Source organism: Jaculus jaculus, chromosome 6 (genome assembly GCF_020740685.1).
Source record: "Jaculus jaculus isolate mJacJac1 chromosome 6, mJacJac1.mat.Y.cur, whole genome shotgun sequence".
In the NCBI taxonomy this organism is placed as follows: domain Eukaryota; kingdom Metazoa; phylum Chordata; class Mammalia; order Rodentia; family Dipodidae; genus Jaculus; species Jaculus jaculus.
The window spans coordinates 91,827,990-91,855,951 of record NC_059107.1 but is presented as its reverse complement, the minus strand read 5'-3'; the positions used below and the strand labels follow the sequence as shown (position 1 = coordinate 91,855,951).

The 27,962-nt window shown below is 50.2% G+C and overlaps 2 protein-coding genes across 3 annotated transcripts; one reads left to right on the top strand and one right to left on the bottom strand.

Annotated features, from left to right (window-relative positions):
• The first annotated feature begins 10,058 nt into the window (after positions 1–10,058).
• On the top strand, positions 10,059–14,623 carry C1ql4 (complement C1q like 4). The gene is made up of 2 exons (XM_004668579.2): positions 10,059–11,250; positions 13,844–14,623. Exons 1-2 carry the CDS (start codon positions 10,714–10,716, stop codon positions 14,021–14,023), a joined length of 717 nt encoding a protein of 238 aa, XP_004668636.2. The 5' UTR covers positions 10,059–10,713; the 3' UTR covers positions 14,024–14,623.
• Positions 14,624–16,148: 1,525 nt separating this feature from the next.
• LOC101602653 (trophinin associated protein) lies at positions 16,149–27,292 on the bottom strand. Of its 2 annotated transcripts, XM_004668529.2 has the most exons (15): positions 27,166–27,292; positions 26,813–26,967; positions 26,517–26,709; positions 22,374–22,531; positions 22,154–22,291; positions 21,883–21,965; positions 20,577–20,629; positions 19,895–20,016; positions 18,527–18,667; positions 18,336–18,419; positions 18,142–18,201; positions 17,609–17,743; positions 16,858–17,452; positions 16,448–16,641; positions 16,149–16,328 (listed from the first exon to the last, which is right to left on the bottom strand). In XM_004668529.2, exons 2-15 carry the CDS (start codon positions 26,954–26,956, stop codon positions 16,281–16,283), a joined length of 2,148 nt encoding a protein of 715 aa, XP_004668586.2. In that variant the 5' UTR covers positions 26,957–26,967; positions 27,166–27,292; the 3' UTR covers positions 16,149–16,280. The 2 variants fall into 2 exon arrangements, with proteins under 2 accessions (XP_004668586.2, XP_045008405.1); XM_045152470.1 differs by lacking the exon at positions 27,166–27,292 and having other exon boundaries at positions 26,517–26,731; positions 26,813–26,934.
• Between the last annotated feature and the right edge of the window lie 670 nt (positions 27,293–27,962).

Here is a 27,962-nt window from a genome sequence, read left to right as displayed (position 1 = left end):
CGATCCCCACGGGACCACACTGTTACACTGGAGCCCCAAGAAAAACAAAGATTCCCCAAATTTGGAAGAGATCTCTAAAGGTAGAAACATGCAAACACAACGATGGGAGGAAGACACAAAGACCGAAGCTCTTTCCCTAGCCCTGGACAAGAGCAAGGCAAAGGAAGATGGCTTAAAGACTCCCTGAACTAAACACGGGTCCAGAGACCCAAAGTCGGGCTGGGAAGATGACTCAGCGATTAAAGAGGCTTGCTTGCAAGCCTGAAGGCCCTGGTTCAATTCCTCAGTACCCTTGTAAAGACAGACCCACAAAGGGGTGCATGCACCTGGGTGTTGATTTGCAATGGCAAGATGCCCTAGTACACACACAGAGAGACAAGAGGCCCTGGTGTATACACACACACACACACACACACACACACACACACACGCACGCATGGGAAAATAAAGGAGGAAGGAAATCCAAGACAGAGAAAGTGGCTCTGAGAGTAAAGGCACTTGCTTGCAAAGCCTTCAGACCCGGGTTCTATTCCCCAGTATCCAGATGCACAAAGTGGTGTGTGCATATGGAGAATCAGCAGAAAGTCCTGCTGAGGGCTCCCTCCTCTCTCTTTCTCAAATGAATAAATAAAATATTTTTAAAAGAAAACCAAAGTCACCTGTTCTGTAGGAAATTCAATATTGGAGATGGGGCCAGGCTCAACTTCTTGGTAGTTTGAGAATTCTGTATACGAGTGGAGACAGCCAAGTGAAGAAAGAAAAGTGATTATAACATTCTTAGCATTGTCCTTTCTTTTTTTTCCCAAATTTTTATTAACAACTTCCATGATGATAAAAAATTATCCTTTCAAGGTGTCAACTGGAAACTAACTAGACCTGAGATCCCAAAGATAGGGTTCCAGCACCTGCTTCTCCAGACCATAAAGGCCATAAAGAGATGAACTCTGTTAGCAGTCAAAAAGTCTGATCCAAGCCAGGGGTGGTGGGGCATATGCCTTTACTCCTAGCACTAGAGGCTGACCAAGGAGGACTGACTGCCACCAGTTGCAGTCTAGTCTATGACTACAGAGTGAGTTACAAGTCAAGTCAGTCTGGGCTAGAGTGAGACCCTGCCTTGTCAACACCTCTGGCCTTCCTATTCCCACCCTGAACATCATACAGGTGACTGCTCACTGTCAACTTATTTCTCACAGACCACCAGCAGCCCAGGCAGACCAGACAGATTAGCACTCACACCTTATACTGGAAAATATATACACACACACACACACACACACACACACATATATATGTATGTATGTATATGTATATATATGTATATATAATCTTATCTACAGGGCTAACTTATGAAGAACCCTGGTGGTAATCATGTTCTCCCCCAGGATTCAGAAGCCAGATCCTCAGACCTTGGGAGTAAAATCCACATTCAATGCTTGAGAGGGATGTTGGTGATGGAAGGGATCAGTTGACCTGGCCAGCACTCTCACAGTTAACATATGTCATACCCTCACCAGCACACCTCAGCTGTCACCCTGCGCACTGCCATTTCCTCTGGAACTTCAGACAGAACTGACAGCAAGTTGAGGGAGAGCACACACAGGGAGGGGCTGTGGCTCATTCTCAGACACATGAAACTCACACTTCCACTGAAAAAATCAGTTAGACACATCGCTGGCCCTGATATGCCTAGTCACTGCTGCTGAGGCATGATCCACGCATACCAAACCCTACCACGCACACCGTTTCTGAGTAAGAAATCACCCACAATTCATCCTGGGTCGGGCAAAAGCACCTAATCCTACGGTTTGCGTCCCCTTTCTTGACATCCTAATCCCAAGAGAGAGTTTAGATCCTCACACACACACCCTCCCACCTTCACTACGCTAATTCTACAACCAGAGAGAGCTCCAACAACTGGGAAGCCTCAAGTTCAAGGAAGTCAAGTGCCAGGGTCGAGGTGAAGAATTGGGAATAGAAGGAGCGGTGTGCGACTGTTAAATGTTCCTTTGCTCCCCTTTCTGTCATTGGCCTCGTTCCCGGCACGTCCACTTGCCGCCCGCCAGGCCCGCCGCCCGCCTGTCAGTGGAGTAATGAATGCGCGCTCTGGGCCCCAGTCCCCCTCCCCAGTCGTTCATCACTGCCAGCACCGCCCACCCCTCTGCCTCCCGCCGGGAGGGCTCCTAGGCCCTGGCTGCAAGAGCCCCTCTCACCGCCCCCCCCCACACCAACCACTAATTGTCAGATTGAGATGTTGGTTTGTCAGCTGGGAGGCAGCGCCAAAGAGTCCTCAGTAAAACCTGGACTTCTTGAACTTCCACTTGGGTTTGCGGGGATTTAAAGCCTTTCTTTCTTTCTTTCTTTCTTTCTTTCTTTCTTTCTTTCTTTCTTTCTTTCTTTCCTTCTTTCTTTCTCTCTCTCTCTCTCTTCTTTCTTTCCTTCTTTCTTTCTTTCTTTCTTTCTTTCTTTCTTTCTTTCTTTCTTTCTTTCTTTCTTTCTTTCTCTTTTGTCTTTTCATGGTAGGGTCTCACTGTAGCCCAGGCTGACCTGGAATTCACTATGTAGTCTCAGGGTGGCCTCGAACTCATGGCGATCCTCTGCCTCCGGAGCGCTGGGATTAAAGGCGTGCACCACCAAGGCTAGATCATTTGATTTGATGCCAATGGATTGGATTTGACTCTGAAGAGCCGGGATATGCAGCACCATTCCATTCCAATAGGAGGTGCTATAAGGCAGAAGCCCTTGGTTTTCCTGAAAGGTGGGGAGGTCCTGGGCTTAGTTCTACTTCTTGGGACTGAAGACCCTGAGACTTGGTCCTCCAGTCTTTGGGTAGATGACGTCCAGGGCCACTATGCCCGCTCCCAAGACAAGTCACAGCTTCCTCGCAGGGAGGCTTTTGGCCATAGATCCCCTTAGGGAATGCCCGAGGGACAAAACCTCTTCCTCCTCGTCGTAGCGCAGGCCTGGGCTCTCCCGCAGGAGGCGCACCTGCTGCAGGGCCGTCTGCTCCCGGGCCCGGGAGCCTAGGCTGCAGGCCCAGCCCCAGCCCCGCCCTCTCCCGGGCCCCGAAGCTCCCGGGCGGCTGGCTGAGTGACGGGCGGCGGGTGATTATGCAGAAGGGGGAGCGGGGTGCGCCGCGGGCGGCAGCGCTGACCCTTCACATTTCCGATCCGCCGGGACCCTCATCCATCCGAAGCTGCTCTTTGTCTGGCCGCCTAATTGCCGGCGGACAGGATGGATGGCGGGACCGACAGCCGCGGAATCCCTAATAAAGGCCGCGGCCGCGGGGGAGGGAGCGCTGCAAGGAGGGGGAGCGAGAGTGAAGGGATGCAAGGAGATGGGGATGCAAGGAGAGGGGAGGAAGAGCCGGACCGCGGCGCGGAGACTCTGCTTGCTGCGTCCTCCCGAGCCTGGCCCGACCAGGGTGTTGGGACCAGGGACGTGCGGAAGACCCTGGCTCCAGAGCGGTGGATACGGGGCTGGTTCCGTCTGTTGCTGATCAGGGAAGGGAAAACAAACTAGGAGCCCCAGGCAGAGAAAGAAAGTATCCTAGGGCCTACCTCACATAGCTGAGCCCTGGAGTCCTGGATATTTGGAGTTTGGTGCTTCCTCCTGAGCTCCCGGGCTCTCAGCAGCTCGCTCTCCTCCCTTGGCTTCCCCTGCCTCACCCCACACCTCTTCTCACCTGTCGGTCTCCCCGAACGGGCATTCAATATCCCAACAGAGAAATGGGGTATGACAGCTGTCTCTGCAGCCAACCACCACAATTCATTAACTGGAAACTGGAGAGGCCAGCGATGGAGACAAGGGGCGACAAACCCTAGGTGTCAAGGGCCGGGAAGGAAGTCCGCAGCGCCTTCAGGACAGATAGACATATTGGAGGCAATTTCTACTCACTCTCCGGGGAGCCAGGAGCCTGCTCTCACCTCTGCCTAGCTTTGAACCCCAGGCTGCTCGGAGTTCCAGGCCAAAGCGCTAGATGATGACTGGTCGCTCTGAGGCTGGCAGCGGCACCTGCCCTCTGGCCCCACAGTGCAAGCACGTAGCCTTTTCACAAGGAGGCAAAGTGTGTTCTGTTTCTTTCTTTTAGCTACCACTGCTTCCCCACACTCGGTAGCGGAGGGAGAACCAATTTCAGTGTTCCCTTTGGAATAGCAAGCAAAATTTCTTTTAACTCACTCACATCGTTTTTCATCTCCTTTTTTCCTGTGCCCTGGCCTCCTCCCTCTGAGCAGTTCTCTGTAACTAACGTTGGCCTTCCGTTAGCCAACTGTTGAGCCCCATGGGAATAAGCGTTGACATAGTTGGGGCAGAGGTTGTGATATGTGAAGTTAATCTACCCTGTTGGCCTCAGCATATGGATCTCCCCTGGGACCTCAGCAAATTTTGCTGTCCACTATTGTCCTGCTTTTCTCATCTTCCCATTGTCTCTGGCACTGAAGAGAAAGTCAAAACTTCAAAACTCCCATTCTTTTTTTTTTTTTTTTTTTTTTTTTTTTTGGTTTATCGAGTTAGGGTCTCACTCTGGCTCAGGCTGACCTGGAATTCACTATGTAGTCTCAGGGTGGCCTCGAACTCTCGGCGATCCTCCTACCTCTGCCTCCCGAGTGCTGGGATTAAAGGCGTGCGCCACCACGCCCGGCTCCATTCTTTTTTTAAAAAATATTTTTTATTTATTTGAAAGCAGAGAAAGAGATAGAAGAGAGACAGAGAGAATGGGCATGCTGGGACCTAGTGCCACTGCAAAGAACTCCAGATGCATGCACCATTTTGTACATCTGGCTTACATGGGTACTGGGGAATCAAACCTGGGTCTGAAAGGTTCACAGGCAAGCACCTTAACCTCTAACCCATCTCTCCAGCCCTTAACTATTTTTTATTGTTTATTTATTTGAAAGAGTGAGACAGAAAGTGGAAGAGAGATGGGTCCATCAGGATCTCCTGCCACTGCAAATGAGCTCCAAATACATATGCCTCTGGCTTTTACATGGCTACTGAGGAATCGAACATGGACCGTCAGGTTTTGCAAGCAAGTGCCTTTAACCACTGAGCCATTTCTCCAGCTCTGTTTTAGGGCTCTTAACATGCAAGTTTTCATTGCATCCTTGCTGTACCCTTGAGGGGTTCATGTGTCATCCCCAATTTACAGATGAGGAAGCTGGAGTTAAGAAAGGGGAAATGGGCGGGGCGTGGTGGCGCCTTTAATCCCAGCACTCGGGAGGCAGAGGTAGGAGGATCACCAAGAGTTCGAGGCCACCCTGAGACTCCATGGCGAATTCCAGGTCAGCCTGAGCCAGAGTGAGACCCTACCACGAAAAACCAAAAAAAAAAAGGGGGGGGGAATGGTTTGCCCAGTTACAACCCTGCAAGGGACATTCTTAGAATGGGAGTTTTGGGTCTGGAATGACAAGTCAGTGGTTAAGATGCTTGCCTGCAAAGCCTAATCACCTGGGTTCAATTCCTCAGTACCCACATCAAACCAGATACAGAAAGTAATGCATGCATCTGAAGTTCATTTGCAGTGGCAAGAGGTCCTAGTGAACCCATTCTCTCTCTTTCTCTCTGAAAATAAATGAATAAAAATATTTTAATATACTAAAATTTAGAGTGTATCTCAGTAGGTACACTACTTTCCTAACATGTAGGAAGTCCTAGTTTCTTTCTGCATAAAATTAGATGTGGTGCTACATAGCTGTAATCCCAGCACTCAGAAGTAGAGGCAGAAGGATCAGATCATTCTATTTACTGAGTTCAAGGCCAGCCTAGGATTCATGAGACCTTGTCTCAAAAATAAATATCTGGGGGCTGGAGATGGCTTAGTGATGAATGTGTTTGCCTGTGAAGCCTAAGGACCCAGGTTTGATTCACCAGTACTCACATAAATCAGATGCACAAGGCAGCACATGCATCTGGAGTTTCTTTGCAGTGGCTAGGGGCCCTCGTGTGTCCATTCTCTCTCTCTCTCTCAAAAATAAATAAATAGAGCCAGGCATGGTGGTACATGCCGTTAATCCAGCACTTGGAAGGCAGAAGTAGGAGGATCACCATGAGTTGACATAGCCCACCTGAGATGACACAGTGAATTCCAGTTCAGCCTGGGCTAGAGTGAGACCCTACTTCGGAACAAACAAAAATAATAATAAAGCTGGGCATGGTGGTGCATGCCTTTAATCCCAGCACTCAGGAGGCAGAGGTAGAAGGATTGCCATGAGTTCCAGTCCACCCTGAAAATACATAGTAAATTCCAGGTCACTCTGGGCTAGAACAAGACCCTGCCTTGAAAACTCGAAAAATAAATAAATAAATAAATGGATCACCTGTTCAGTACTCAGGAGACAGAGGTAGGAAGATGGCTGTGAGTTCGAGGCCACTCTGAGACTATATAGTGAATTCCAGGTCAGTCTGGCTAGAGTGAGATCCTACCTTGAAAAACCATAATAATAATAATAATAATAATAATAATAATAATAATACAATAATAATGATCATAACAATACATAAATACATGTAAAATACAATTAGCACTCAATGTCATTTCTCTGCCTATGCAATCCCCTATCCTCTCAAATGGACAAAATTTTCTCTTCTTCATACAAGAGGTATAGTACCAGGCAACACAAGTTGCTTCCAGCTTAGGTAACCTCTGATGTAGAGCTAAAGGCCAGAATGTGAGCAAGGTGGGAGAAAATCATTCTGCTAACCCTGAAGGGGAGGAAGGAGACAGGTCACGGTGAAAAGTGTTTCCTTCAATCGTAACAGACCCAGACCATCAGCAAGTTTCTCTTTTCTTACAGATGAGGAAACTGAGGCTTGTACAAGTGGTGAAAGTCAATCACATAGCCAAAATCTTCCCTCCCACAGACATTCTAGTGCTCACCTCCTCACCTCTTTTCTTTCCTGGAGGAAGTCTGGGTCAGTGATAAGAAATCTGAGAGAAAAAAAACAAAAGAACCTTCAAGGAGCCAGGATCTCTCTGCTAGACTTCATAAAAATTTAACATGAAAACTTCTGCAGAGTTGAAGGCACATAACACATGCAAATGATATGCTAATCACATGCTAATCTACAGTCTGGTCCTTAGAACTCTGATACATACCTGGTTATAGCTCTAGGGGAAATTCTGGGGAAACCCCTGGGTTCCAGGACTGGTGAGGATGCATTCCACTTAAGTTATTGTTATGGAGTCCTTCAAGGACTAGAAAAGAGCAAGTGTGTAATTTGTTTTTGTTTTTATTTTTTTGAGGTAGGGTCCACTCTGGCCAAGGCTGACCTAGAATTCACAATGTAGTCTCAGGCTGCCCTCAAACTCACAGTAATCCTATCTATCTCTGCCTCCCAAATGCTGGGAATTAAGGCGTGCGTCACCACACCTTGCTCAAGTGTGTAATTTGGGACTATAGTCAGCATTAGTGCATGGTAGCTTCGTGCAGTATTCAGATGCTTTTGAATTGAAGACAGTAAAGTTATCCTCTCCTTACCTTCTTCCCATCTATTCTGCCCTCACCTGCACCATCTCCTCTTTGTCCTGCTGCACAAGATTCGCTTCCTACTTTCCTGTGATCTCCACTGGAGGAGTTCTGGGTAAATTGTCCAAGACCCCAGCCCATGCTTCAGCAGTCCCTGTTGGATTCTGGCCCCAAGAGTACCAGCTGATCATGGTCCTACCTAGGTCCCTCCTTGGACGAATGTGACAGCTGCCGATGAGGCAATAAGGACCTGGTGAGCTGGCAGCTTCATTCCAGAGCGTGGGGAAAGAGCAACAGAACATGAATAAATTCATGGAGCTGGCCCCTCTGCTCCCTGTGAGCCAAGCCTGCTCCCCCACCCACCCACCACCAAACACACCCGCTGCTGCCTGAAGCCCTGCTGGTCACCGCAGTTCACAGCCCTGGCTGGGGATAGGAGCAGAGTGGGAAGCTCTGAGAGAAGAGACCCGACACCTGAAAGGGGCTGAGGTGAGGGTATCAAAAATGGGGTGTTGGGGAGTAGGATGAATGGGGTGGGGCACAAAGCTGGGCAGAGAAGGCCTCTATTGAATGAAGGGAAAACATGGGGAAAGAAAACGATGGCAGGACTTGGGGTGGATGGGGCCTGAGGCTGGTGTGACACCCGCCTGCTTTCTCTGATCCATCCATCATCCAGCCTGGGGGAGCAGATCTGGAATTAGACATGCACAGGCCCGACATGGTCCTCAGCCCCCCGAGGAAGACAAATGGTGACAAAGACCTTGAATAAAATTTGTATTTATGGTTGGAGAAGGAGCCCCTCCCCCACTGTCTGCCAATCCTTTCTCTCCCAATCCTTTCAGGCACATATCTTCTCCCCAAACCTTTCTCACGCGCCCAGCCTCAGCAACCTCTTCATTACGAACTGTGGTGGGAGGTCCACGGAAGGAGTACAGGAAGCGAGGAAGGAGGAAAGCATCGTGTACCCAACAACTATGCTCTGGTGTACCTCATGCCCTCCATTTTATACAACATATTTTATACCTCACGTTCCTGGATTGCCCTCCTCCTCCCTAAGAGGCCTATGCTGTCAACTGCCAGATCTCCACACACCTGCACTTTCGCTAGTGCCAGAGTACCTTTTCCCAGCCTCTAGCCTGGGGTCCCCAGAGCGTCCAGACCCTAAGAAATGATGCAGCCACTGGCTTTCCTTCTGGACCCTGACCTATTACAGCTAATGTTCCCACTTGGTCATCCTGAAAGCAGACATTGTCATCTCTTACAGACAGGTGCCTAATACCTAATCTGCATTTCAATTATGTTACTATGCATAACCAACCAAACACTCATGATGTAGGGTCTAATTTCTCTGTCTTCCTCCCGGTCTTCTCCCGCACCCCCTTGCAAATATTTGAAGAGGGAGGAAGGTGCCAATATATGTGCGGCTGAAAAAGTCTGGGACTGGCGCAAGACAGGTTGGGCTGCGCTGAGCAACTGGAAACCAAGAAGCCTTCTGATTTTCTCACCAGGAAACTCCATAGGCTACAGTCCTGAAACAAAAGAATAGGCATTTGTGGGGTCTCAAATTTCGAGAACCTTTATACCCACTTCAAACAGTTTCTTACAAGTGCACACAAAGACAGCTCACGGTCCACAGACCTCATCACCCAGGGACACACAAGGCCAGGATCCCATCACCACCCCCACACTCTGCAGCACTCTTGTCACAATGCACACAGGCCCAGAGCCTACCGTTCGGCTAGCAGAACTGCCCCGCCCCCGCGTCTTCCCCACAGTTGATATGTCACATTGGAGTCCGAACACGGACCTGGGTGTCTCTCTGCAGCGCGCCATTTACATTTCTCTCTCGATCTGTCAACCTGTCTAGGCTCCTGTCTCTCTCCCTCGGTCTCTGTCTCTCCCTCTTCCCCTTAGGAGCTGTCAGTTGTTCTCTTTCCTAAGCTTTGTCTCTGTCTCTGCGTCGCATCTCTGTCTGTCTCTTTGATTTTGATTTCTCTGTCATTCCTTCTCTGCTGTTCTGTCCGTTTCCGGCTCATTCTCCCAGTGTCTGTCTCTGTCTCTCTCTTCCCCCCACCCCCTCGGTTGCTGTGCACCTCCAACCTAGAGAGATTTGCCTTTTCCCATTCAGGCCAACAAGTTGAACCCTTTGCCATATGTTATTCGGTATTCGTTCGTGGCGCTGAGGGGTGTGGGTGGTGAATTGCTATCCTCCCAGCCCCTGCCGCTGGCTTGTTTGCTGTTTGCATGAGCCCCCCCCCAACTCCTTGTTTAGCTTCACAACCCCCCTCCATCTTCTCCATGTGTCTGTACCCTGACCCCTGTTGATCCCATCGCTATTTTCGGTTTCCTCTGCCAAACTCTGGACAGAGGGCGAAAGTAAGGATTCGGTGGCTGCCGCGTATCTCTGCAGAGCCCTGGGAACCCACAAGCAACCCGAAAGCCCCGGGGGGCTCGGAGGGGCGGTGGAGGAGGCTTCGCGGCCAGACCCGCCCCCGCGCTTCCCGCTCCGGGCGCCAGGGGTCGCTGGGCTCTCGGCCGCTTATAGTGGCTTCGGCCGCGCAGCGACACTCTCCACCCGCACTGCTGCCCGGGGACGAAGCGGAGCAAGGTGAGGGACGCCGAGAGAGATCGCTGGCGGGAGAGAGACTGCCGGCCCGGGCTCTCCTCAGGGCTGCGGCCACGGCTGCGGAAGGAGGCAGGGAGCGCTTTCCCAGAGCTGGGTGCAAACTCTCCGACGAGGTTTGCATCCAGCGGGCGCCACCCGCTGCGCGGAGCCTGGGACGTCCAGAGAGAGCTGGGACCGATCGGTTGGCGCTCCGGATGCGAGAGATCCTCGAGGGGAGCACGGGGACCCAGACGCCGACATCTGTGAGAAAGCCAGTGTCCAGCGAGCAGGCATCCTCACTAGACCCTTAAGAAACCAGCCGTCCAAGAAACTGCGGATCTCAGGACTGCGCGGAGGGAGAAAGAGGGTCAAAGAAGACCACACTCAGGTTCTGAACCCTCAGGAGCTGTCCCTGGCCCCGACCCACGGGGGACCTGCATCTTGTGGGGAACCGCTCCACCGGGGACAGGAGCCTGCCCGGGGCACACCCGTCGGGGGGTGGGAATCTAGACCCAGGCTCGACCCCGCGGAGAGCCCCGGGCCTCCGCCGCCATTGCGCCCAAAAGCGAGGAGGATTTGCTGGCCCTGGCCGCGTCACGGCTGAGCCGCCGCAAGCGGGTGGCGGGTGCGGCCGTCGGGGTGGCCATGGTGCTGCTGCTGCTGGTGGCCATCCCGCTGCTGGTGCACAGCTCCCGCGGGCCCACGCACTATGAGATGCTGGGTCGCTGCCGCATGGTGTGTGATCCCCACGGGCCCCGAGACCCTGGCCCCGACGGCGCGCCCGCTTCCGCGCCTCCCTTCCCGCCAGGTGCCAAGGGAGAGGCGGGCCGGCGCGGGAAGGCAGGCCTAAGGGGTCCCCCAGGACCCCCAGGTCCTAGAGGGCCCCCGGGAGAGCCAGGCAGGCCAGGTCCCCCAGGTCCTCCCGGCCCAGGTCCCGGAGGGGCAGCGCCCCCTGCAGGCTACGTGCCTCGAATTGCCTTCTATGCGGGTCTAAGGCGGCCTCACGAGGGTTACGAAGTGCTGCGCTTTGACGATGTGGTGACCAACGTGGGCAACGCTTACGAGGCAGCCAGTGGGAAGTTCACCTGTCCCATGCCTGGTGTCTACTTCTTCGCTTACCATGTGCTCATGAGAGGCGGCGATGGCACCAGCATGTGGGCTGATTTGATGAAGAACGGACAGGTGAGATATCCCCTCTACCACTAATATACCCAGATCTGACTTGATGGCTTCCTTAATGTCTTTGCACGCAGCCTACAATCTAATTCCTCCCTCCAGAAACAGCATCAGGGAATCTAGGAATACCAGGCTACCAAGAACTTTGAAATCACTTCATTGGACAAAAGGGTGGAATTAGGTGCCAGAGAAAGAAAATCGCCTGCCCAAAGTCTAACAGAGCCTTAAGAATGGTGTTAGAATTAGAATTCATGACTCAAAGTATAATGTCTTTGTAGCCTCGACATCACACTCCAACTGTAGGGCCCACACCAAATGTGTGTGGTGGTTTACCCTACGCATTACCTATTTTTCTCCTTGGGTCTTGAGCTGTCCTCTCTCTCTCCTGGGAGCACTCTTCCTGCTGTATGGGTTTCCCAGCTCTGGCATGGGACAAGGAATCTGGCTGTTCAGAATTACATTGGAATCTTATCTTGGCGGTGTGTGTATGGGAGGGCAGCTGCCTTGGCTTTGTGATGGAATTCAGCTTGAATTTAAAAAGAAAAAAGAAAAGAAAAACACTAACTTGGCTATTTGCCAGGCATTTGTCCTATTACCCATCCCAGAACCTGAGGCCAAGTCTAAACCAGGCCTTGCCCTCAGTTAATACTGAGTCTGTAGATGGAAACTGGTCTGACAGCTCAAGGGCAGTTAAGTTGTGGAACGAGCAGATTGGATTTTGATTTGGAGGAGCTAGGAGGCAAGGAACTGGAGGAAAGGAGGCTTTGGACCCTGGCCTGATCTGTAGGTGGCATATCCTCCCGGGCAACCTCTCAGCCTACAGGTTTCACTGCTTGCTGCCCCACTGGCAGTCAAAATCACTTCTGTCTTGTTTTTAGTGTATAGCACCAAGGACTGAACTCATGAAAGGGCACACGTGAGCCATCAAGAGGCCATCATTGAGGTGTAGGGAGCTGCCTGGACTGTGCAGGGGAGGGGAGGGAGTGGTTGGGGCTGAGCAGTGACCTCAGAATGTGCCACAGAGGGGGTGTTGCCCTAGAGCATCAGGCCTACTCAGTCTGAGCCTTGGGCCCTGCAGTGCTTTTCTGAGCCAAGAAGGACACCACCCCAGTCCACCTCCTATACCTGTTTTAGGGTCTTTTCTTAATAGGACCTCCAGGGAAACCCAAGCAAAAAGAAGAGGGTTGAAGCAGGTCGTGGTGGTGCATACCTGCATTTATTTATTTATTTATTTTGGTTTTTCGAGGTAGGGTCTCACTCTGGTCCAGGCTGACCTGGAATTAACTCTGTAGTCTCAGGGTGGCCTTGAACTCATGGCGATCCTCCTACCTCTGCCTCCGGAGTGCTGGGATTAAAGGCGTGTGCCACCACACCTGGCTGCGCATATCTTTAAACAGCACTAGGAAGGCAGAGGTAGGAGGATTGCTCTGTGTCGGGGGCCACCCTGAGATTACATAGTGAATTCCAGAGGTCAGCCTGAGCTAGAGTGAGACCTTACCTCAAAAAACCAAAATCAAATAAATAAATAAATAGATAGTGTGTCTGTATGTGTGCTCATGATTCGAGTGTATTCTAGGTGTGAAGAAAACCTTAGTGTGTCTTTATGTTTCACTAAGTAGGTGGGCTTGGTGTGTGCCGGCACGTGGGAGGAATCAGAAGGTGTATTTAGAGTGTGTTGCTTTGGAGGGGGTGGGGTTGTGCAGCTCTCACTCTGTATTCCAAGACAGGCGGAGCGGGCGCTGCGGCCCTGGGGACTGTAAATAATGATTAGAATAATGATGAATAATTAATGAGTTAATAACCAGTCCCGGTGGGATAGAATAAAGGGGGCTGGCTGCGCGAGGAGACTGCTACGAGGCTTTAGGAGAGATGGGGCTCCCCATTCTGGCAGCAGGTGACCTCCACATCATCCCTGTCATCCGGGCACCAGCTGGTGCTCTGCAGGGAAATGAATGTCCCACAAGCCAGAACGCAACAGTGTCGTGCCTTTCCCAGGTGCATGCCTTGGGACTTGCAAAGACACACTAATGCCAGTACCAGGGAAGGGAACAAGTTCAGGAGATCCAAGTGGGCACTGGATCTTAAACGTATCCTACAGACTAATTTTAGTTTTGGCCTTTTTTCTTTTTTATTTGTTATTATTACTGGCTTCTCAAGGTAGGGTCTCACTCTAACCCAGGCTAACCTGGAACTCACTATGAAATCTCAGGGTGGCCTCAAACTCACAGTGATCTTCCTACCTCTGCCTCTGGAGTGCTGGGATTAAAGGTGTGCACCGCCATGCCCTACTAATTTTACTTGAAAACGAGAGTAATAACAGCAACCTTTACGTAATATTTTCTATGTACAAACCACTGGTCTGAACTCCGCATGTAGTAACACTTAACAACTTCATAAAGCGGGCTTCATTACACCCCCACCCTTCCCAACACCCTAGTCTCAAACTGAGGCCGAGGACAGAGTTGTGCTGCAGCTACATAGCCGGTGAATGGCAGAGGCTATTCCATCTCCTGGACTCTCCTTGTCCACCTTTGCCCCAGCAGCGATTCCACCCCAGCCCTGCGCAGGACTTAAGTGGTTACTTCTCCTCCCTCGCTAGGTCCGGGCCAGCGCCATTGCCCAGGACGCGGATCAGAATTATGACTACGCCAGCAACAGCGTCATTCTGCACCTAGATGTGGGCGACGAGGTCTTCATCAAGCTGGACGGCGGGAAGGTGCACGGCGGCAACACCAACAAGTACAGCACCTTCTCGGGTTTCATCATCTACCCGGACTGAGCCGGGAACCTTTCGCACACTCCTGCTTGTCCCTTTGTTCCCGTGCACACCCACTTCCAGCTCGCCCCGCCCAAGGCCCCATCCTTTGAGATCCTGGCGGCGGGGCGAACCCTCCCGCTCCTTGAGTCTACCTGCATGGGCTGATTCTAGGAGCTTAAGGGTCTACGTGGCTGCGGGCCCGAGGCCGGCGGGAGGAGTAGAGCTGCTTAGATCAGCTAGCGCTCCAGAGAAGGGCAGAGGTCATGGCTGTCTCTGGCCTGGAGCTGGGGAGCAGTTTCACTAGCGGGGCCCAGAGGCTCACGAGGAGGAAGAGGGCCTTGTCGGCATGGGAAGGGAAGAACGGAAACAGAAGCCTGCTGGGCGGAAGGAGACTAGCACAGGGTAGGCACTGGACGCGGGTCATGACAACTTACTCTTCTCTTCCCCTCCTCCCTCATCTTCATTTTTCAGGCTCCAGGCTCCCAGCCTTGGAGCCTTCCTGTGAACAGGAGGAACCAGTGACTTCGTTCCTAGTATTTAAAACTCATTGTGTACAGTGCCCATCGCAGTTCTCTCCAGGCTAGGTCCTGGGGCTACAGCTTCCTTTGCCTCTTCCAATAAAGTGAGGTCGGGGGATTGTGTGTTGCTGCTTATCTTGGTACAAAGTGTGTGTGTGAGAGAGGGGTCCTTTCCTGACCCCCTAAAAGGACTCCTACCTTGACAGTTTTCGCCAAGTCAATTTTCACGTTGGGGCGGGTGGGTGGGGAGGATTCAGCTCTGGTGTAGCAAGGGGTAAGTATCTCTTCCAGGAAAGCTCCCTTTGTAGGTTGAGGGGGAGAGGGGGACACCAAGGGAGGATTCCAAATTGTGGGTCTAGTGTTCCTGCACTTCTACCACTGGATGGAGAATCCTACCAGGATTTGTTGTTTTGAAGTAGGGTCTCCCGCTAGCCCAGCCCAGGTTGAACTGGAATTCACTATGCAATCACAGAGTGGCCTCAAACTCATGGCGCTCCTCCTACCTCTGCCTCCCAAGTGCTAGGATTAAAGGCATGCACCACCATACCCAGCTTATTTTAAAATATTTTATTTATTTGAGAAAGAGGCAAAGAAAGAGAGAATGGGTGCGTCAGGACCTCTAGCCACTGCAAACTCCAGACACACGTGCCACCTTGTGTATCTGGCTTTATGTGGGTACTGGGTATTCAAACCTGGATCCTTAGGCTCCACAGGCAAGCGCCTTAACTGCCAAGCTGTCCCTCTCCCCCCCCTCCTCTATATATAATTTTTTGTTTTCAAGGTAGGGTCTCACTCTAGCCCAGGCTGACCTGGAATTCACTATGTAGTCTCAAACTCTTGGCAATCCTCCTACCTCTGCCTCCCAAGTGTTGGGATTAAAGGCATGTGCCAGCCCAATGTATTTTTATTTATTGGCAAGCAGAGAGATAGCAGACAGAAAGAATGGATGCACCAGGGCCTCCAGCTGCTGCAAATGGAATCCAAGTGCATGTGCCACTTTGTACATCTGGTTTTATATGGGTAACAGGGAATCAAGCTTGGGTCCTTAGGCTTTTGCAGGTAAACGCCTTAACAGCAGAGCTATTTCTTCAGCCCTATATTTATTTATTTTGAGGCAGGGTCTCACTCTAGCCCAGGATGGCCTTGAACTCATGGTGATCCTACTACCTCAGCCTCCCAAGTACTAGAATTAAAGACTTAAAGACATGTGGCACCATGACCAGCTTTCTATCATGTTTTTGTGTTTTAAGATGGAGCACAGCCATGTAGTCCAGGCTGGCTTATAACAGCTCAAGTGCTGCTCCTGCCTCAGCCTTGGAACAGCTGCGATCAACAGGTGCCAACCAAGAGAGTTCTAGCAGAGATGCTGTCAAGGAGGAAGTAGCTGATGGCTCCTGGAAGTGGGACTCAAGGTTCAGGAGGAACAAGTCCCACAACTGCACCCAGCCCACTCAAGTGTGCTGAAAATGTGGGCTAGGCAAGAACATGAAGACTTCCCTTCTTGCAGGACAGCAGGAACCCCATGATCTTGAGAGACCTCTAAGTTGGAGCACACTGCCACCATGTGGACAACCCGAGAGCAACAGCAGTGGCTGTACTATGAACACGGTAAATTCACTAGCTGGACATTTTGATACCATAGAAACTTTATTAATGGATAAAAGGGTGTTGGCTCCCAGTCCCATAGGTAGACCAACAATAAATAAGGCTAAAGGGAAGGGGTAAGCTCAGCATAGCAGAAGCCAGGGAAGGCTGGAGTCTTACGATGGAGAGCCCTGTGGGACCATAGAACCAACTGGAATGAAACACTGGAGACAAAGACAGAAAGAAATCATCATTTCCTTAACTAATTAGGGGGAAAAAAAAGTGAGGTCAGCCCTGATGCCACCCCCAATTTCTACAGGCTTGCTGCGTGGGTGAGGCTCACCAGGGAATCCTGCCATTCAAGCAACACAGCCACAGGGTTGGTGCAGACGCGGGTGGGTCCTGGGGGAGGGGCTCGGCTGGTGTAGAAAGCGCACTCGTCATCCAGACGGGCCTCCTGGGAGCAGTGGATGGCGGTGAGACATGCTTTGAGGCGCTGTCTCAGGGCCAGAGTTCGAGGGGCCAGACTGCTGAGGCCTGAGGGTCATGGAGAATTTAGAGGGGGGTTCTGGAGTCCTATACTCCCACCAGGTATTACCCTCTTCCCTCCCCAAGGTTCAAGCCAATTAGGAGCACAGAATTAGGAAGCAGCTCCAACTTTCTTCCCGTAGGAGCAAAAGGAAAGAAAGCACGGCACTGCACATGCAATGAAAGGACCCATTTTCCTCATGCCCTATCCAGCCAACTCCTTACCTGACTGGCCTGTCTGGGGCCTCAGAGGCTGAAGTGAGTGAATAGGGGGGCTGGCACAGAGTGGACTTTGGAAAGAGAAGGTCAGACTGGTGGTTGCCAGAGGCCCCTGATTGCAGCAGTCTTTTGAGCTGGACTCTGGGCTTTTAGGTTTTAGGGAGTGGGCAACTGATGCCCTCAGAGGCTCTACCTTATGGCAGGCCTCAGGGTGTCCAGGCTGTGCTGGAGGGCAAGGACCTGGGACTTCAGCCTGTTCCTGAAAGGAAGGCTCCAGTCCAGCCCTACAGCAGGGCTCCGTGGGCCCTGGGTCTGTGGCAGAGCAGGCCTGAGCCACCTCAGCCTTTAATCCCTGGCAGGGCTGTGGTTCCACACACTCCTCCGCAAGGCAGGGCTCTGTAAGTCCACTGTGCTTTGACAGTCCAGGAGGGTGAGAAGTTTCAGAATTATGTTGTGGAGTACTCAGAGTTCTAGAAATGTCAGTCAGCAGGGGCTGAAGTTCAACCATATCCAGAGAGCAGCCTCCATCAAAAGGGACACACTTGCCTACTGCCAGCCCCTCTACCTCCTGTCGCAAGAGTTGCTGCAGGATACTGATGCGCTGTGGTAGGAGAGAGGGTCCCAGTGTGTCATCACTGTGGGTTCTTTAGATCTCCCACACTGTCCTCTTCCCATACCTCAATCTCTTCCTCCCAGCTCCCCTTTCCTCAGCCCTCATGGCCCAGAGGCATCAAAGGTGTGGTCCCCATGGGCCCACCTGCATCTTTAGCTCTTGCAGGTTGAGGGTTTTATTGGAGTGAGGTTGAGAAGTACTTGTCCCAGGTGGTTTCCCAGGTTCCTCCTGCAACCTGGTACAGCTGTCCTGGTCAAACAACCTTACAGCAATTTGCTCCTGCCATGTTGAAGGAAAGGGGGCAGGTGAGGAAGTCAGATTGGGACCAGAAGAAAAGACCATTTGTCCCCACCCTCATGAGGAACAGATCAAAGTTACTGAGAGGTCCTAGATGTCAGGTATGGTTGTGCACGCCGTAATACCAGCTCTCAGGAGGCTGAGTCAGGAGGATAAAAATTTGAGGCAAGCTGGAGATAGAGTGAATTATCACAGAGAGGGTAAGGGGGAAGAGAGACTGACTGTAGACTTAGACCAGGAGGGACAACATAGAAGCAGCAAGAGAGGGACAAGTAGCTTCTCCAGACAACAGATCTGCCTCAAATCACCAGGCAGCTAGTCCTCCAGGCCAACGGGACAGTACCAGGGACCTCAAGCACAGGAAGGCTTTTGACACTTACCCAGGGCAGGGCAGGCTCTTCTGGGCAGGACTGAGGAGAGAGGCCACTTAACCACTGGGCCTGCAATAGAAATAATGCATCACCTAGCACACAAAAGGTGGGGCCAAGACTCCCTGTGCTGAATCCAATACCCACACATCTCCCTTCCTCCCCAGTCTTGGCCCATGACAACTACCTCTTCTGCCTTCTCTTACCTTCTGGACTCTGGGGGCTGACTGGATGGGTGTGAACTGGGCTTTGGGTCGATTGGCGAGACGCCGCAACAATGAATATGAGGTCTGGGGAGAGATGTGGGTGTCTGAGCAGTGACAAGACCTAGACCTAGCAGGGTTCTCCAGCAGACTGTTCTGCTTCTACCCTGACCCCAGGATTTGCTGATACAAACCGCTGCTGGGAGGCCTGGGGGAGTCACACGCTGAGCCTTTCCAAAGGGTGATGGGCGGGTGATAGAAAGTGGTACCACACGGCCAGGCATGGGCTGGGCCATAGAGACAGGAGAGGGCATTGTATGGGAGATAACACTGTCCTAGGGACAGAAAATAGGTGAGAAGAATGATCTTTCTGTCTTTGCCTTCCTATGTCTTGTTTGTAGCAGCCAGTGTGATTCTGTTTTACTTATTTTGGCTTTTTGAGGTAGTCTCTCACTCTAGCCCAGGCTGACCTGGAATTCACTATGTAGTCTCGGCCTTGAACTCACAGCGATCCTCCTACCTCTGCCTCCCGAGTGCTTGGATTAATGGTGTGTGTCACTATGCCCAACTCCTTTTTTTTTTGGTGTTTTGAGGGAGGGTCTTGCCATAGCCCAGCTGACCTGGAATTTACTATGTAGTCTCAGGGTGGCCTCAAACTCAGTGATCCTCCTACCTCTGCCTTCCGAGTGCTGGGATCAAAGGTGTGCGCCACCATGCCCATCTGAAGAAACTATTTTTTTGTTTTTTTCAAGGTAGAGCTTTACTCTGGCCCAGGCTGACCTGGAATTCACTACATAGTCTCAGGGTGGCCTTGAACTCACAGTGATCCTTCTACCTCTGCCTCCTCAGTGCTGGGATTAAAGGCATATGCCACCATGCTTGGCTAGAAACTATTTTTAATTAAATTAAATTAATTTATTTGAGAGAGAGAACTGACATGTCAAGGTCTACAGCCATTGTAAATGAACTCCAATCACATGTGCCGCCTTGTGCATCTGGTTTATGTGGGTCCTGGGAAACTGAACCTGGGTCCTTTGGCTTCACAGGGAAGTACCTTAACTGCTAAGCCATCTCTCCAGCCCTCCAATTGTATTTTAAATTCTCCTACTCAATTCTCTTCAGTGCCTTGTTTATTTATTAGTTTGAGAATAGATCACCATTTACATTCTATATATTCTATATATGTGTTAATTTTTGTCACTCTCTTTTAGATTATATATGTTCAGAATCTAGAACAGTGTCTGCATTCAATAGTTGGTCAGTAAATATTTGTGTAATGAAGGGATGAATGCTCTTGGCTGACAAGTAAGTACTAGATGTGCCTTTCAATGATCTGATGGTGATACAAATACATATCAATCTGTCACTTCTCACCCCATGCTCTAGATACCTGGTAAAGTCATCTGTAGATGACTTGGGTCCAACTAGGGCAAACTGAGACCCAATAAAATTCTGAGGCCCTGGACTGCCTGGCTCTACCATCTTCAGTGTTGGCTGCCCTGTGGAATCCCCCAAGCATCTCCTATAGTCCACACCTGCATCCCAAGAAAGTCAAGTCTCACCTTGGTTTGTGTTATCTCTTGAGTTTCTCTTAATGGTACTCGCTGGGCCAAACCCAAGAGAGGTCCTCCCCCTTCATCTGAGTGAGAAGCGACTTCATGCTCTCCTTCAGGTAGCAAGGAAGCTGGGAGGGGACAAGATACTTGCTTTAGTGTCCTGAACATACACCACAGTCTGGTACAGGGTTTTGTAACCAATGGAGAGGGTATACCAGCTTAACAGCCCCCACTGTCCATCAGGCTCAGGGACTCATCCAACATCCCCTGAGAGCCCAACACTATCTCAGCAAGCATTTTGAAATCTGAACACCCTGAATAGGCTAGAGGCTGTGGTGGATCTTAGTGCCAAGGAATGGAACAGTGAATGGAAATTCAATCTTATAGGAAGTCAGCAGAAATGGGGACCCAAATGCAACTGGCCAACCTCAAGCCTATCAAGATTCCTTCCTCTCCTGCTTTCTCTCTCTCTAGTTCTGGAGATTGAACCCAGAGCCTCAGAAATGCCAGGCAAATGCTCTGAGCTACACTCCTGGCCCTCTAGCTTGTTCTGACTTAGCCTCCTTGCTTCCCCACCTCCTCAGCCCACACCCCCCCACACAAAGCCTGCTGAACTTTTTTCTTGTCTTGTTTCTATTGCAGGCAGCTCACCCAGTCCTGTTCTATGTCTATAGCTAGATATACTCACCAGGCTGAACTGGTGTTTCCAGGAGTAATCTTGAGGCCTGACTCACTTTAGTCCTGATGACAATAAAGACAATAGCAGTCACTGAATATTAAGTATGGGCTGGTCATCTGCAAACTGCTTTACCAATACCATATTATTTTACTTTCACAATAATTCCCTAGTGGTACATTATTTTCACTTGAATGATAAACAGGGAGACGGCTTAGTGGTTACAGGCACTTGCTTTGCAAAGTCTTCTGGCCCAGGTTCATTTCAGTTCCCTAGTACCCATGTAAAAAGCGGTATAAGCACTGATATTTGTTTGCAGTGGCAAGACATCCTGATTAACCCCCATCCAGGGCTGGAGCCGGGCGTGGTGGTGCACGCCTTTAATCCCAGCACTTGAAAGGCAGAGGTAGGTGGATCACTGTGAGTTTGAGGCCACCCTGAGACTACATAGTGAATTCCAGGTCAGCCTGGGCTAGAGAGTGAGACTGTACCTCAAAAAACCAAAACAGGCCTGGAGAGATGGCTTAGCAGTTAAGGCCTGACAGCCTAAGGACCTGGGTTTGATTCTCCAGGTTCCATGTAAGCCAGATGCACGAGGTGGTACATGCATCTGGAGTTCATTTGCAGTGGCTAGAGGTCCTGATGCACCCATTCTCTCTTTATCCCTCTCTCTAATAAGCAAATAAAAATAGTTAATAAAAAACATAAAACCAGCCAGGTGTGGTTTAATCCCAGCACTCAGGAGGCAAAGGTGGGAGGATTGCCATGAGTTTAAGGCCACTCTGAGACTACATAGTGAATTCCAGGTCAGCCTAGTCTAGAGCTAGACCCTACCTCAAAAAACAAACAAAATAAATAAATAAAACCAAAACTCAGAAAGGCTAAGGCAAACTTTCAAACTTTCACTAATAGTGATAACGGTCAAGGGCATGGTGGCAGATCACCTTTAACCCTGTACTCGGGAGGAGGCATGCTGTGAGTTTGAAGCCAGCCTGAACTACATAGTAGGTTCAGGGCAGCTTAGGCTATAGTGAGAAACTACCTCAAAAAAAAAAAAAAGAAACTCAAATCCTGTCTTGCTAGTCTATACTCTAGACAAGAAAAACAGAACTTCACATTTCTGTTTCACATCCCGTTTCTCCAGGTTACTGAAGCCTGACTATGAAGACCTGGACTCTATTCCAAGGTCACAGGTTGCTCCCATCCCTCTCTTGGGGTGGAAGGGTGTCCAAAAACTGCTGGAAGGCCCCCAGCTCTTGGGACTCTATGCCAGACACTGCTTTATTCTTTCCCATATTCTCTCATACCCTCAACTCACCGGCTGTTGCCACACGTCTCTCTTCTTAACTCCTTTAAGCTGGGGTGGGCGGAAGGGTGAAAGGAAGGTCGTAAAGGTGGAATCTGACCCATAGGAGCAAAACATGATGGCAGAGTCAGAAGGGGACCCCAAACCAGGCATCCCCACCAGCCCATCCATGCTGACAGAACCCCTTGGTTCATCATAAGGTACTTTTTCTCTTCAGGACCTTACTTTTTCCCAGGAATAAGTTCCCAGAAGGCCTGAGTATCAGCTCCTCAAGGGCACTCACCACAGTCTCCATCCCCTGGAGACCCAAAGTTCGACCTCGTGGTCCTGGTCCCTCCAGCCTTGAGAAGCAGGAAGACCTGGCAGGGTCCAGTCGGTGGACAGGGGTTCTGGGAGCCAGATATGCTGAAGCCCGAGCATTCTGGGACCCCAACAGAGGTTATCAGCAAGAGGTCAGAAATCCCTCTTCAGCCCACCCCAGACTGATCTCATACCCTTATTACCTGGCCCCTCCGCACGGTGCCTCCCTTGCTCCCTCGAACCAGTACTCTCTGAGCCAGACTGGAATGGCGCCCCAGGGGACAGCTTTTCACCCCCTCACCTGACAGGATGGTGGCCAGGGCTGCAGGGTCAGCCACAAACTCTATGGCCCCAGGAGCATCTGCAAGGGAATGAGACAAGAAGGAAAGGGAATAGGGGAGATTCAGAGGCCAGGGACCCTATAGTCACCCTGATGTGCAAGAGTGAACAAAAGAGACTCACTCAAGTCAAATTTTATGGTGCACACCTGTAATTCTAGCACTTGGGTATTGAAGGAAAGAGGATCAAAAGTTTATGGCCACCCTCCACTACAAAATGGACTCGACTACATGAAACCTTGTCTCATAAGACTTGTCTTAAGCAAAAAAAAAAAATGCCAGGCTTGGTGGCACACACTTTTAATCCCAGCACTCGGGAGGCAAAGGTAGGAGGATCGCCATGAGTTCAAGGCCACCCTAAGAGTACATAGAGAATTTCAGATCAGCCTGTGTTAGAATGAAACCCTACCTTGAAAGACAAAAAATAAGCAAAAAAGCAGGGCATGGTGGCATATGGCTTTAATCCTAGCACTCAGATGGATTACTGTGAGTTCAAGGCCAGGCTGGTACTACAGAGTGAGGTGCAGGTTAGCCTGGACTTGAATGAGACCCTACCTCAAAAAAAAGGGGCAGGGATGGGAGGTGTTGGAAAAATGGCTCAGCAGTTAAGGCACTTGCCTGTAAAGCCTAATGTCTCAGGTTCAATTCCCCAGTGCCTACATAAAGTCAGATGCACAAGGTGGCACATCCACCTGGAGTTCATTTGTAGAGGATAGAGGCACTGTACACCTAGTCTCTCTCTCAAATAAATAAATAAATAAAAATAGTTTGTTTTTTGTTTTTGTTTTTGTTTTTTTTAATGGGGCTCCACACCACCCAGCTCAGCTCAGCCCATTTCTGGCTCTGCTGTTCTGCTCTGCCTTTCCTCCTTTGGGTCACCAGGGCATATATGACTCTGGCTTCCTCCTCACTCAGCTTGGGGGTAGGGAGAGCATAACACTATTTCTTGGTCTGGGGGGAACTGTTCTGTTTGCCACTGCTTTATATTTTGGGGTATCTTCTCACTTTGATTACATGCATGATTTTCCTCTGGTCTCTGAATCTACCATGTGTATTATTTCCCTTGCACCCCATATCTGCAACTTGACTAACTCACCACATGGGTGATCTCACTAACTCTAGGCCTGCTACCTATGCAATTTCTTTAAACTTGGGGTAGCCATGAGTGTAACTCTCATCATTACTCATTTCTGCTCTGACTCTCTCGGTCTCACCTCTGATATCTGCTCTCTCATTTTTTTCCTTGAGTCTCACTGTTTGTCCTCTTAACTGCCCTACATGGAGAAACACATGGCAGATGCCATGAGGGTTTCTCCTAAGTAAAGAAAATAAACTCTGTTGGGCACGGTAGCACACACTTTTAATTAATCCCAGCACTCGGGAGGCAGAGGTAGGAGAATCGCTATGAGTTTGAGGTCACCCTGAGATTACATAGTGAATTCCAGGTCAGCCTGAGCTAGAGTGAGACCCTACCTTGAAAAACCAAAAAAAAAAAAAAAAAAAAAAAAAAAAAAAGAAAAGAAAAGAAACTCATTCAATTGAACCAGCTTAGCAAATGTTTGAAGAACTTCATGTAAGATACTATTGTACGGCTGGGGACGTTGCTTAGTTAGTAGAGTGTTTGCCTAGTATGCATAAAGCCCTGGGTTTGATCCCAGCTCTACATAAACTTCCAAGACTAGCCTGGATTACATGAGACCATGTCGCAAAAAATGTTCAATAAAGCCGGGAGTGGTGGCACATGCCTTTAATCACAGCACTAGGGAGGCAGAGGTAGGAGGAGTACTGAGAGTTTGAGGCAACCCTGAGAATACATAGTGAAATAGTGAATTCCAGGTCAGCCTGAGCTAGAGTGAAACCAAAAAAAAAAAAAAAAGAAAAAGAAAGTTAAAAAGAGAGGTCTCAATGGGAAAGTGCTAACAGCATTAGCAATGATGACCTGAGTTTGGATCCCCAGAACCCATGTAAAAACAAACAAATAACAACAACAAAAATAAAACAGATGCAGGGACACATGACTGTAATCCCAGCACTGGTGAGATAGAAGCAGGAGGCTTCATGGGACTTGCCAAATCCTTTAGATCCAGGTTCAGTAAAAGATCCTATCGGAAAAAAATAACGTGTAGGCTAGAGAGGTGGCTTAGCAGTTATTAAGACCCTTGCCTGCAAAGCCTAAGGACCCAGGTTCAATTCCCTAGTATCCTGTAAGCCAGATGCACATGGTGGTGCATGCTGTCTCTGGAGTTTGTTTGCACTGGCTAGAGCCTCTGGTGTGCCCATTCTCTTTCCCTCTCAAATAAAAATAAAATTTAAAAAAATATATGGGCTGGAGTGATTGCTTAGCAGTTAAGGTGCTTGCCTGCAGAGCCTAACGACCCAAGTTCAATTCCCCAGTACCCATGTAAAGCCAGGTGCACAAGGTGGCACATATGTCTGGAGTTAATTTGCAGTGGCTAGAGGCCTTGGTGTGCCCATTCTCTCTCAATAAATAAATAAATAAATATATAAGACAATAACATGGAGTATGTCTGAGGAAGACACCTAACATTGATTTCAGGCCTCCATACACATGCACATATACATGCATGGACAACACATACACACATATGTATGTATGTATGTACATATATATACATATATATATATGTATATATATACACACACACACACACACATACACATAAACATATACACACATTCTCTAAGCATTGGGGCCAAAGATGAATAAGACAAAACCCCCGTCATCAAGAAGCTATCATCAACTACTGAGAACTAACAGACTCGAGCAGAAGTATGGGCAACTTATAAAAGTAAGACAACACAGAGTAACTGATGTGACTGGAGTTGCTGAATAAGCTTCAGAAGAGATGGTTTCAAACAGCAAAAAGCTGAGTTGGGTGTGTTGGCACACACCTTTAATCCCAGCACCTGGGAGGCAAAGGTAGGGGGATAGCCTTGAATTTGAGTTCACCCTGAGACTACAGAGTGAATTCTAGGTCAGCCTGGACTAGAGTGAGACATTAATTCAGAAAAAAAAAAAAAAAAAAAAAAAATCTTTCCAGGGTATGATGGAGAATGGGGTTTCAAAGGGGAAAGTGGGGGGAGGGAGGGCATTACCATGGGATGTTTTTTTATAATCATGAAAGTTGTTTAAAAAAAATAAAAATTTGAAAAGGAAAAAAACATCTTTCCAGGGGCTGGAGATGGATTAGTGGGTAAGGTGCTTGCCTGTAAAGCCAAAGGCCTCACGTTCCCCATATCCACTTAAAGCCAGATGCACAAGGGGGCACATACATCTGGAGTTCATTTGCAGTGGCTAGAGGCCTTGGCACGCCCATTCTGTCTATCTGCTTTTTTCTCCCTCTCGCTCTCAAATAAATTAATTATTTTTTTAATTTAAAAATTTTTATTTAGAGCGGGGTGTGGTGGCGCATGCCTTTAATCCCAGCACTCGGGAGGCAGAGGTAGGAGGACTGCTGTGAGTTCGAGGCCACCCTGAGACTACATAGTTAATTCCAGGTCAGCCTGGGCCAGAGTGAGACCCTACCTCAAAAAAAAAAAAAAAATTATTTTACTTATTTATTTGAGAGAGATACAGAAATAGGCAGGGAGAGAGAGAGACGGAGAGAGAGAGAGAGAATGGGCGCACCAGGGCCTCCAACCACTGCAAACAAACTCCAGATAAGTGCGCTCCCTTGTGCAGCTGGCTTACGTGGGTCCTGAGGAGTGAACTGGGATCCTTTGGCTTTGCAGGCAAGTGCCTTAAACCGCTAAGCCATCTCTCCAGCCCTTTTTTTGTTTTTTGTTTTTTCGAGGTAGGGTCTCACTCTAGCTCAGGCTGACCTGGAATTCACTATGGAGTCTCAGGGTCCATTTTTTTTTAAAGCTTTCCAAAAGTAGGGCCCAGAACTCATAGTAAGCAAAATACCAGGGGCTGTATAAAACCCCACTGTGACCTTTCCATTCCCACTCAGTCAGGGACTCTGTTCCCAGGTCTCCAACAGGTACCTGTCTGCGGAGGGGGCCCATACTGGACGTTTTGTTCCCCAGGGCTAGGCTTGAGCTCTTCCAAGGGGTTCCGGAGCTGAGTGACCCCCATCAATCTCTGTGACTTCTCAGTTTGGTGCAAGGCTTTCCGTCTGGAGCCAGCTGCATCAACGAGGGAGCGTGAGGTACTGAGTGGTGGCTTCTGGACCAGTCTCTGGGAGAGGGAGAACAAAAAGCTGGGATTCAGCGTTGGGGTGCATTGCAGATGTGTGATACCACCTTGTCTTTACTCTCTTCACCTACCAGTCCCCTCTTACCCTTGGATCTTGGTTCTCCTGGTCCGGGGGGTACGGCTTGATTGTGGGGTTATCTGGGCATCTCTGAGTGCGGACAGGAATCTTGCTAGGGGTCGGCGTTACACCCCGCAGGAGAGAATCCTTCGTGGCTTGGAAAGTGGTCATGGTGGCTACAACTGCGATGAACAAAGAAAGGAGAGAGGACCGGGGATCAAAGACCGGGGCATCGGTACTGACATCCCTGATACTTCCACCCCTGACCCCAATCCATGAGCCCAGACGCTCCCACTGCCTGCAAGGCCGCTGTCCTGGCTGACGCGTCCAGACACCCCAAACCTGCTTTTTCGTCCCAGGACCCCAAACAACTCTCCAACCTAGAAACCTCCGAAGAATTCCTCTCCTCCAGAGTTCCTGTGCCGCGCCTTCCCGGGAAGCCCTTCGGGGTGACCTCCGCTTCCTTAGCTTTTTTCTCCGGACTTTCTGGGATTCTGCGGCTGCTACTTCCCCAGTTTGTAAAATACGCCAAGCTCCTGATTGGCTCGTCCGCGCTGTCGCGGAAGCGCGTGACATCTGCCCCGGCCGTCCAATCCCCAGGCTCCGGAGGCGGGGCCAGAAGAAGGACGAGTTGTGGAACCACTTTCTCGCCAGGAAAAAAACTGACCCGTCCCCATCAGCCAATCGGAGAGCGAAGCGCGGGTGGAAGGATGGGGGAATAGGGAGGAGGGCGCAGTCCTGAGACCCGGGAGGGCGAGTCCGGGCTGCAACGGGCACTACCGTACTCTCGCGAGAGAAAGACCTCTCGGGAGAGCAGAGCCGGGGCCGTGAGGGGGCGTGTCCTCACCTGTAGGTTCCCTGCTAGTGTTGTGTCCCAGCGCATTGCGGGGCCTAGCATGCCAGACGCCTGTCCAGACACAGGAGGCTTGGGCGCTTCCTGCCCGCGACGTGGAGCTCCCTCCGGCGGGGAGAGGAGGCTGGAGGGAAGTGAAATGAACCTTACAAAAGCAAAGACACAATTTGTCCATCTGGGCTTCACAACCTGGTGAGGTGTGGCGGGCACCCAGCGCCAGAGTTGAAAGGCCCTTCACATTTGAAGGTTTCCTCCTCACCTGCAGGTTGTTTCGGGTCTGGACGAGTATGAACAGAGGGTTCCCCTGCTGCTCAGTAGCCCGGG

Excerpts from the sequence above, each read along its gene's own strand:
- C1ql4 (XM_004668579.2), top strand. The coding sequence starts at position 10,714 with ATGGTGCTGCTGCTGCTGGTGGCCATCCCGCTGCTGGTGCACAGCTCC. Across the intron at positions 11,251-13,843 it reads ATTTGATGAAGAACGGACAG|GTCCGGGCCAGCGCCATTGC; the intron begins GTGAGATATCCC and ends CTCCCTCGCTAG.
- LOC101602653 (XM_004668529.2), bottom strand. The coding sequence starts at position 26,956 with ATGACCACTTTCCAAGCCACGAAGGATTCTCTCCTGCGGGGTGTAACG. Across the intron at positions 17,453-17,608 it reads TGCAAGAGCTAAAGATGCAG|CGCATCAGTATCCTGCAGCA; the intron begins GTGGGCCCATGG and ends CTCCTACCACAG. Across the intron at positions 16,642-16,857 it reads GCCCCAGACAGGCCAGTCAG|GCCTCAGCAGTCTGGCCCCT; the intron begins GTAAGGAGTTGG and ends CATGACCCTCAG.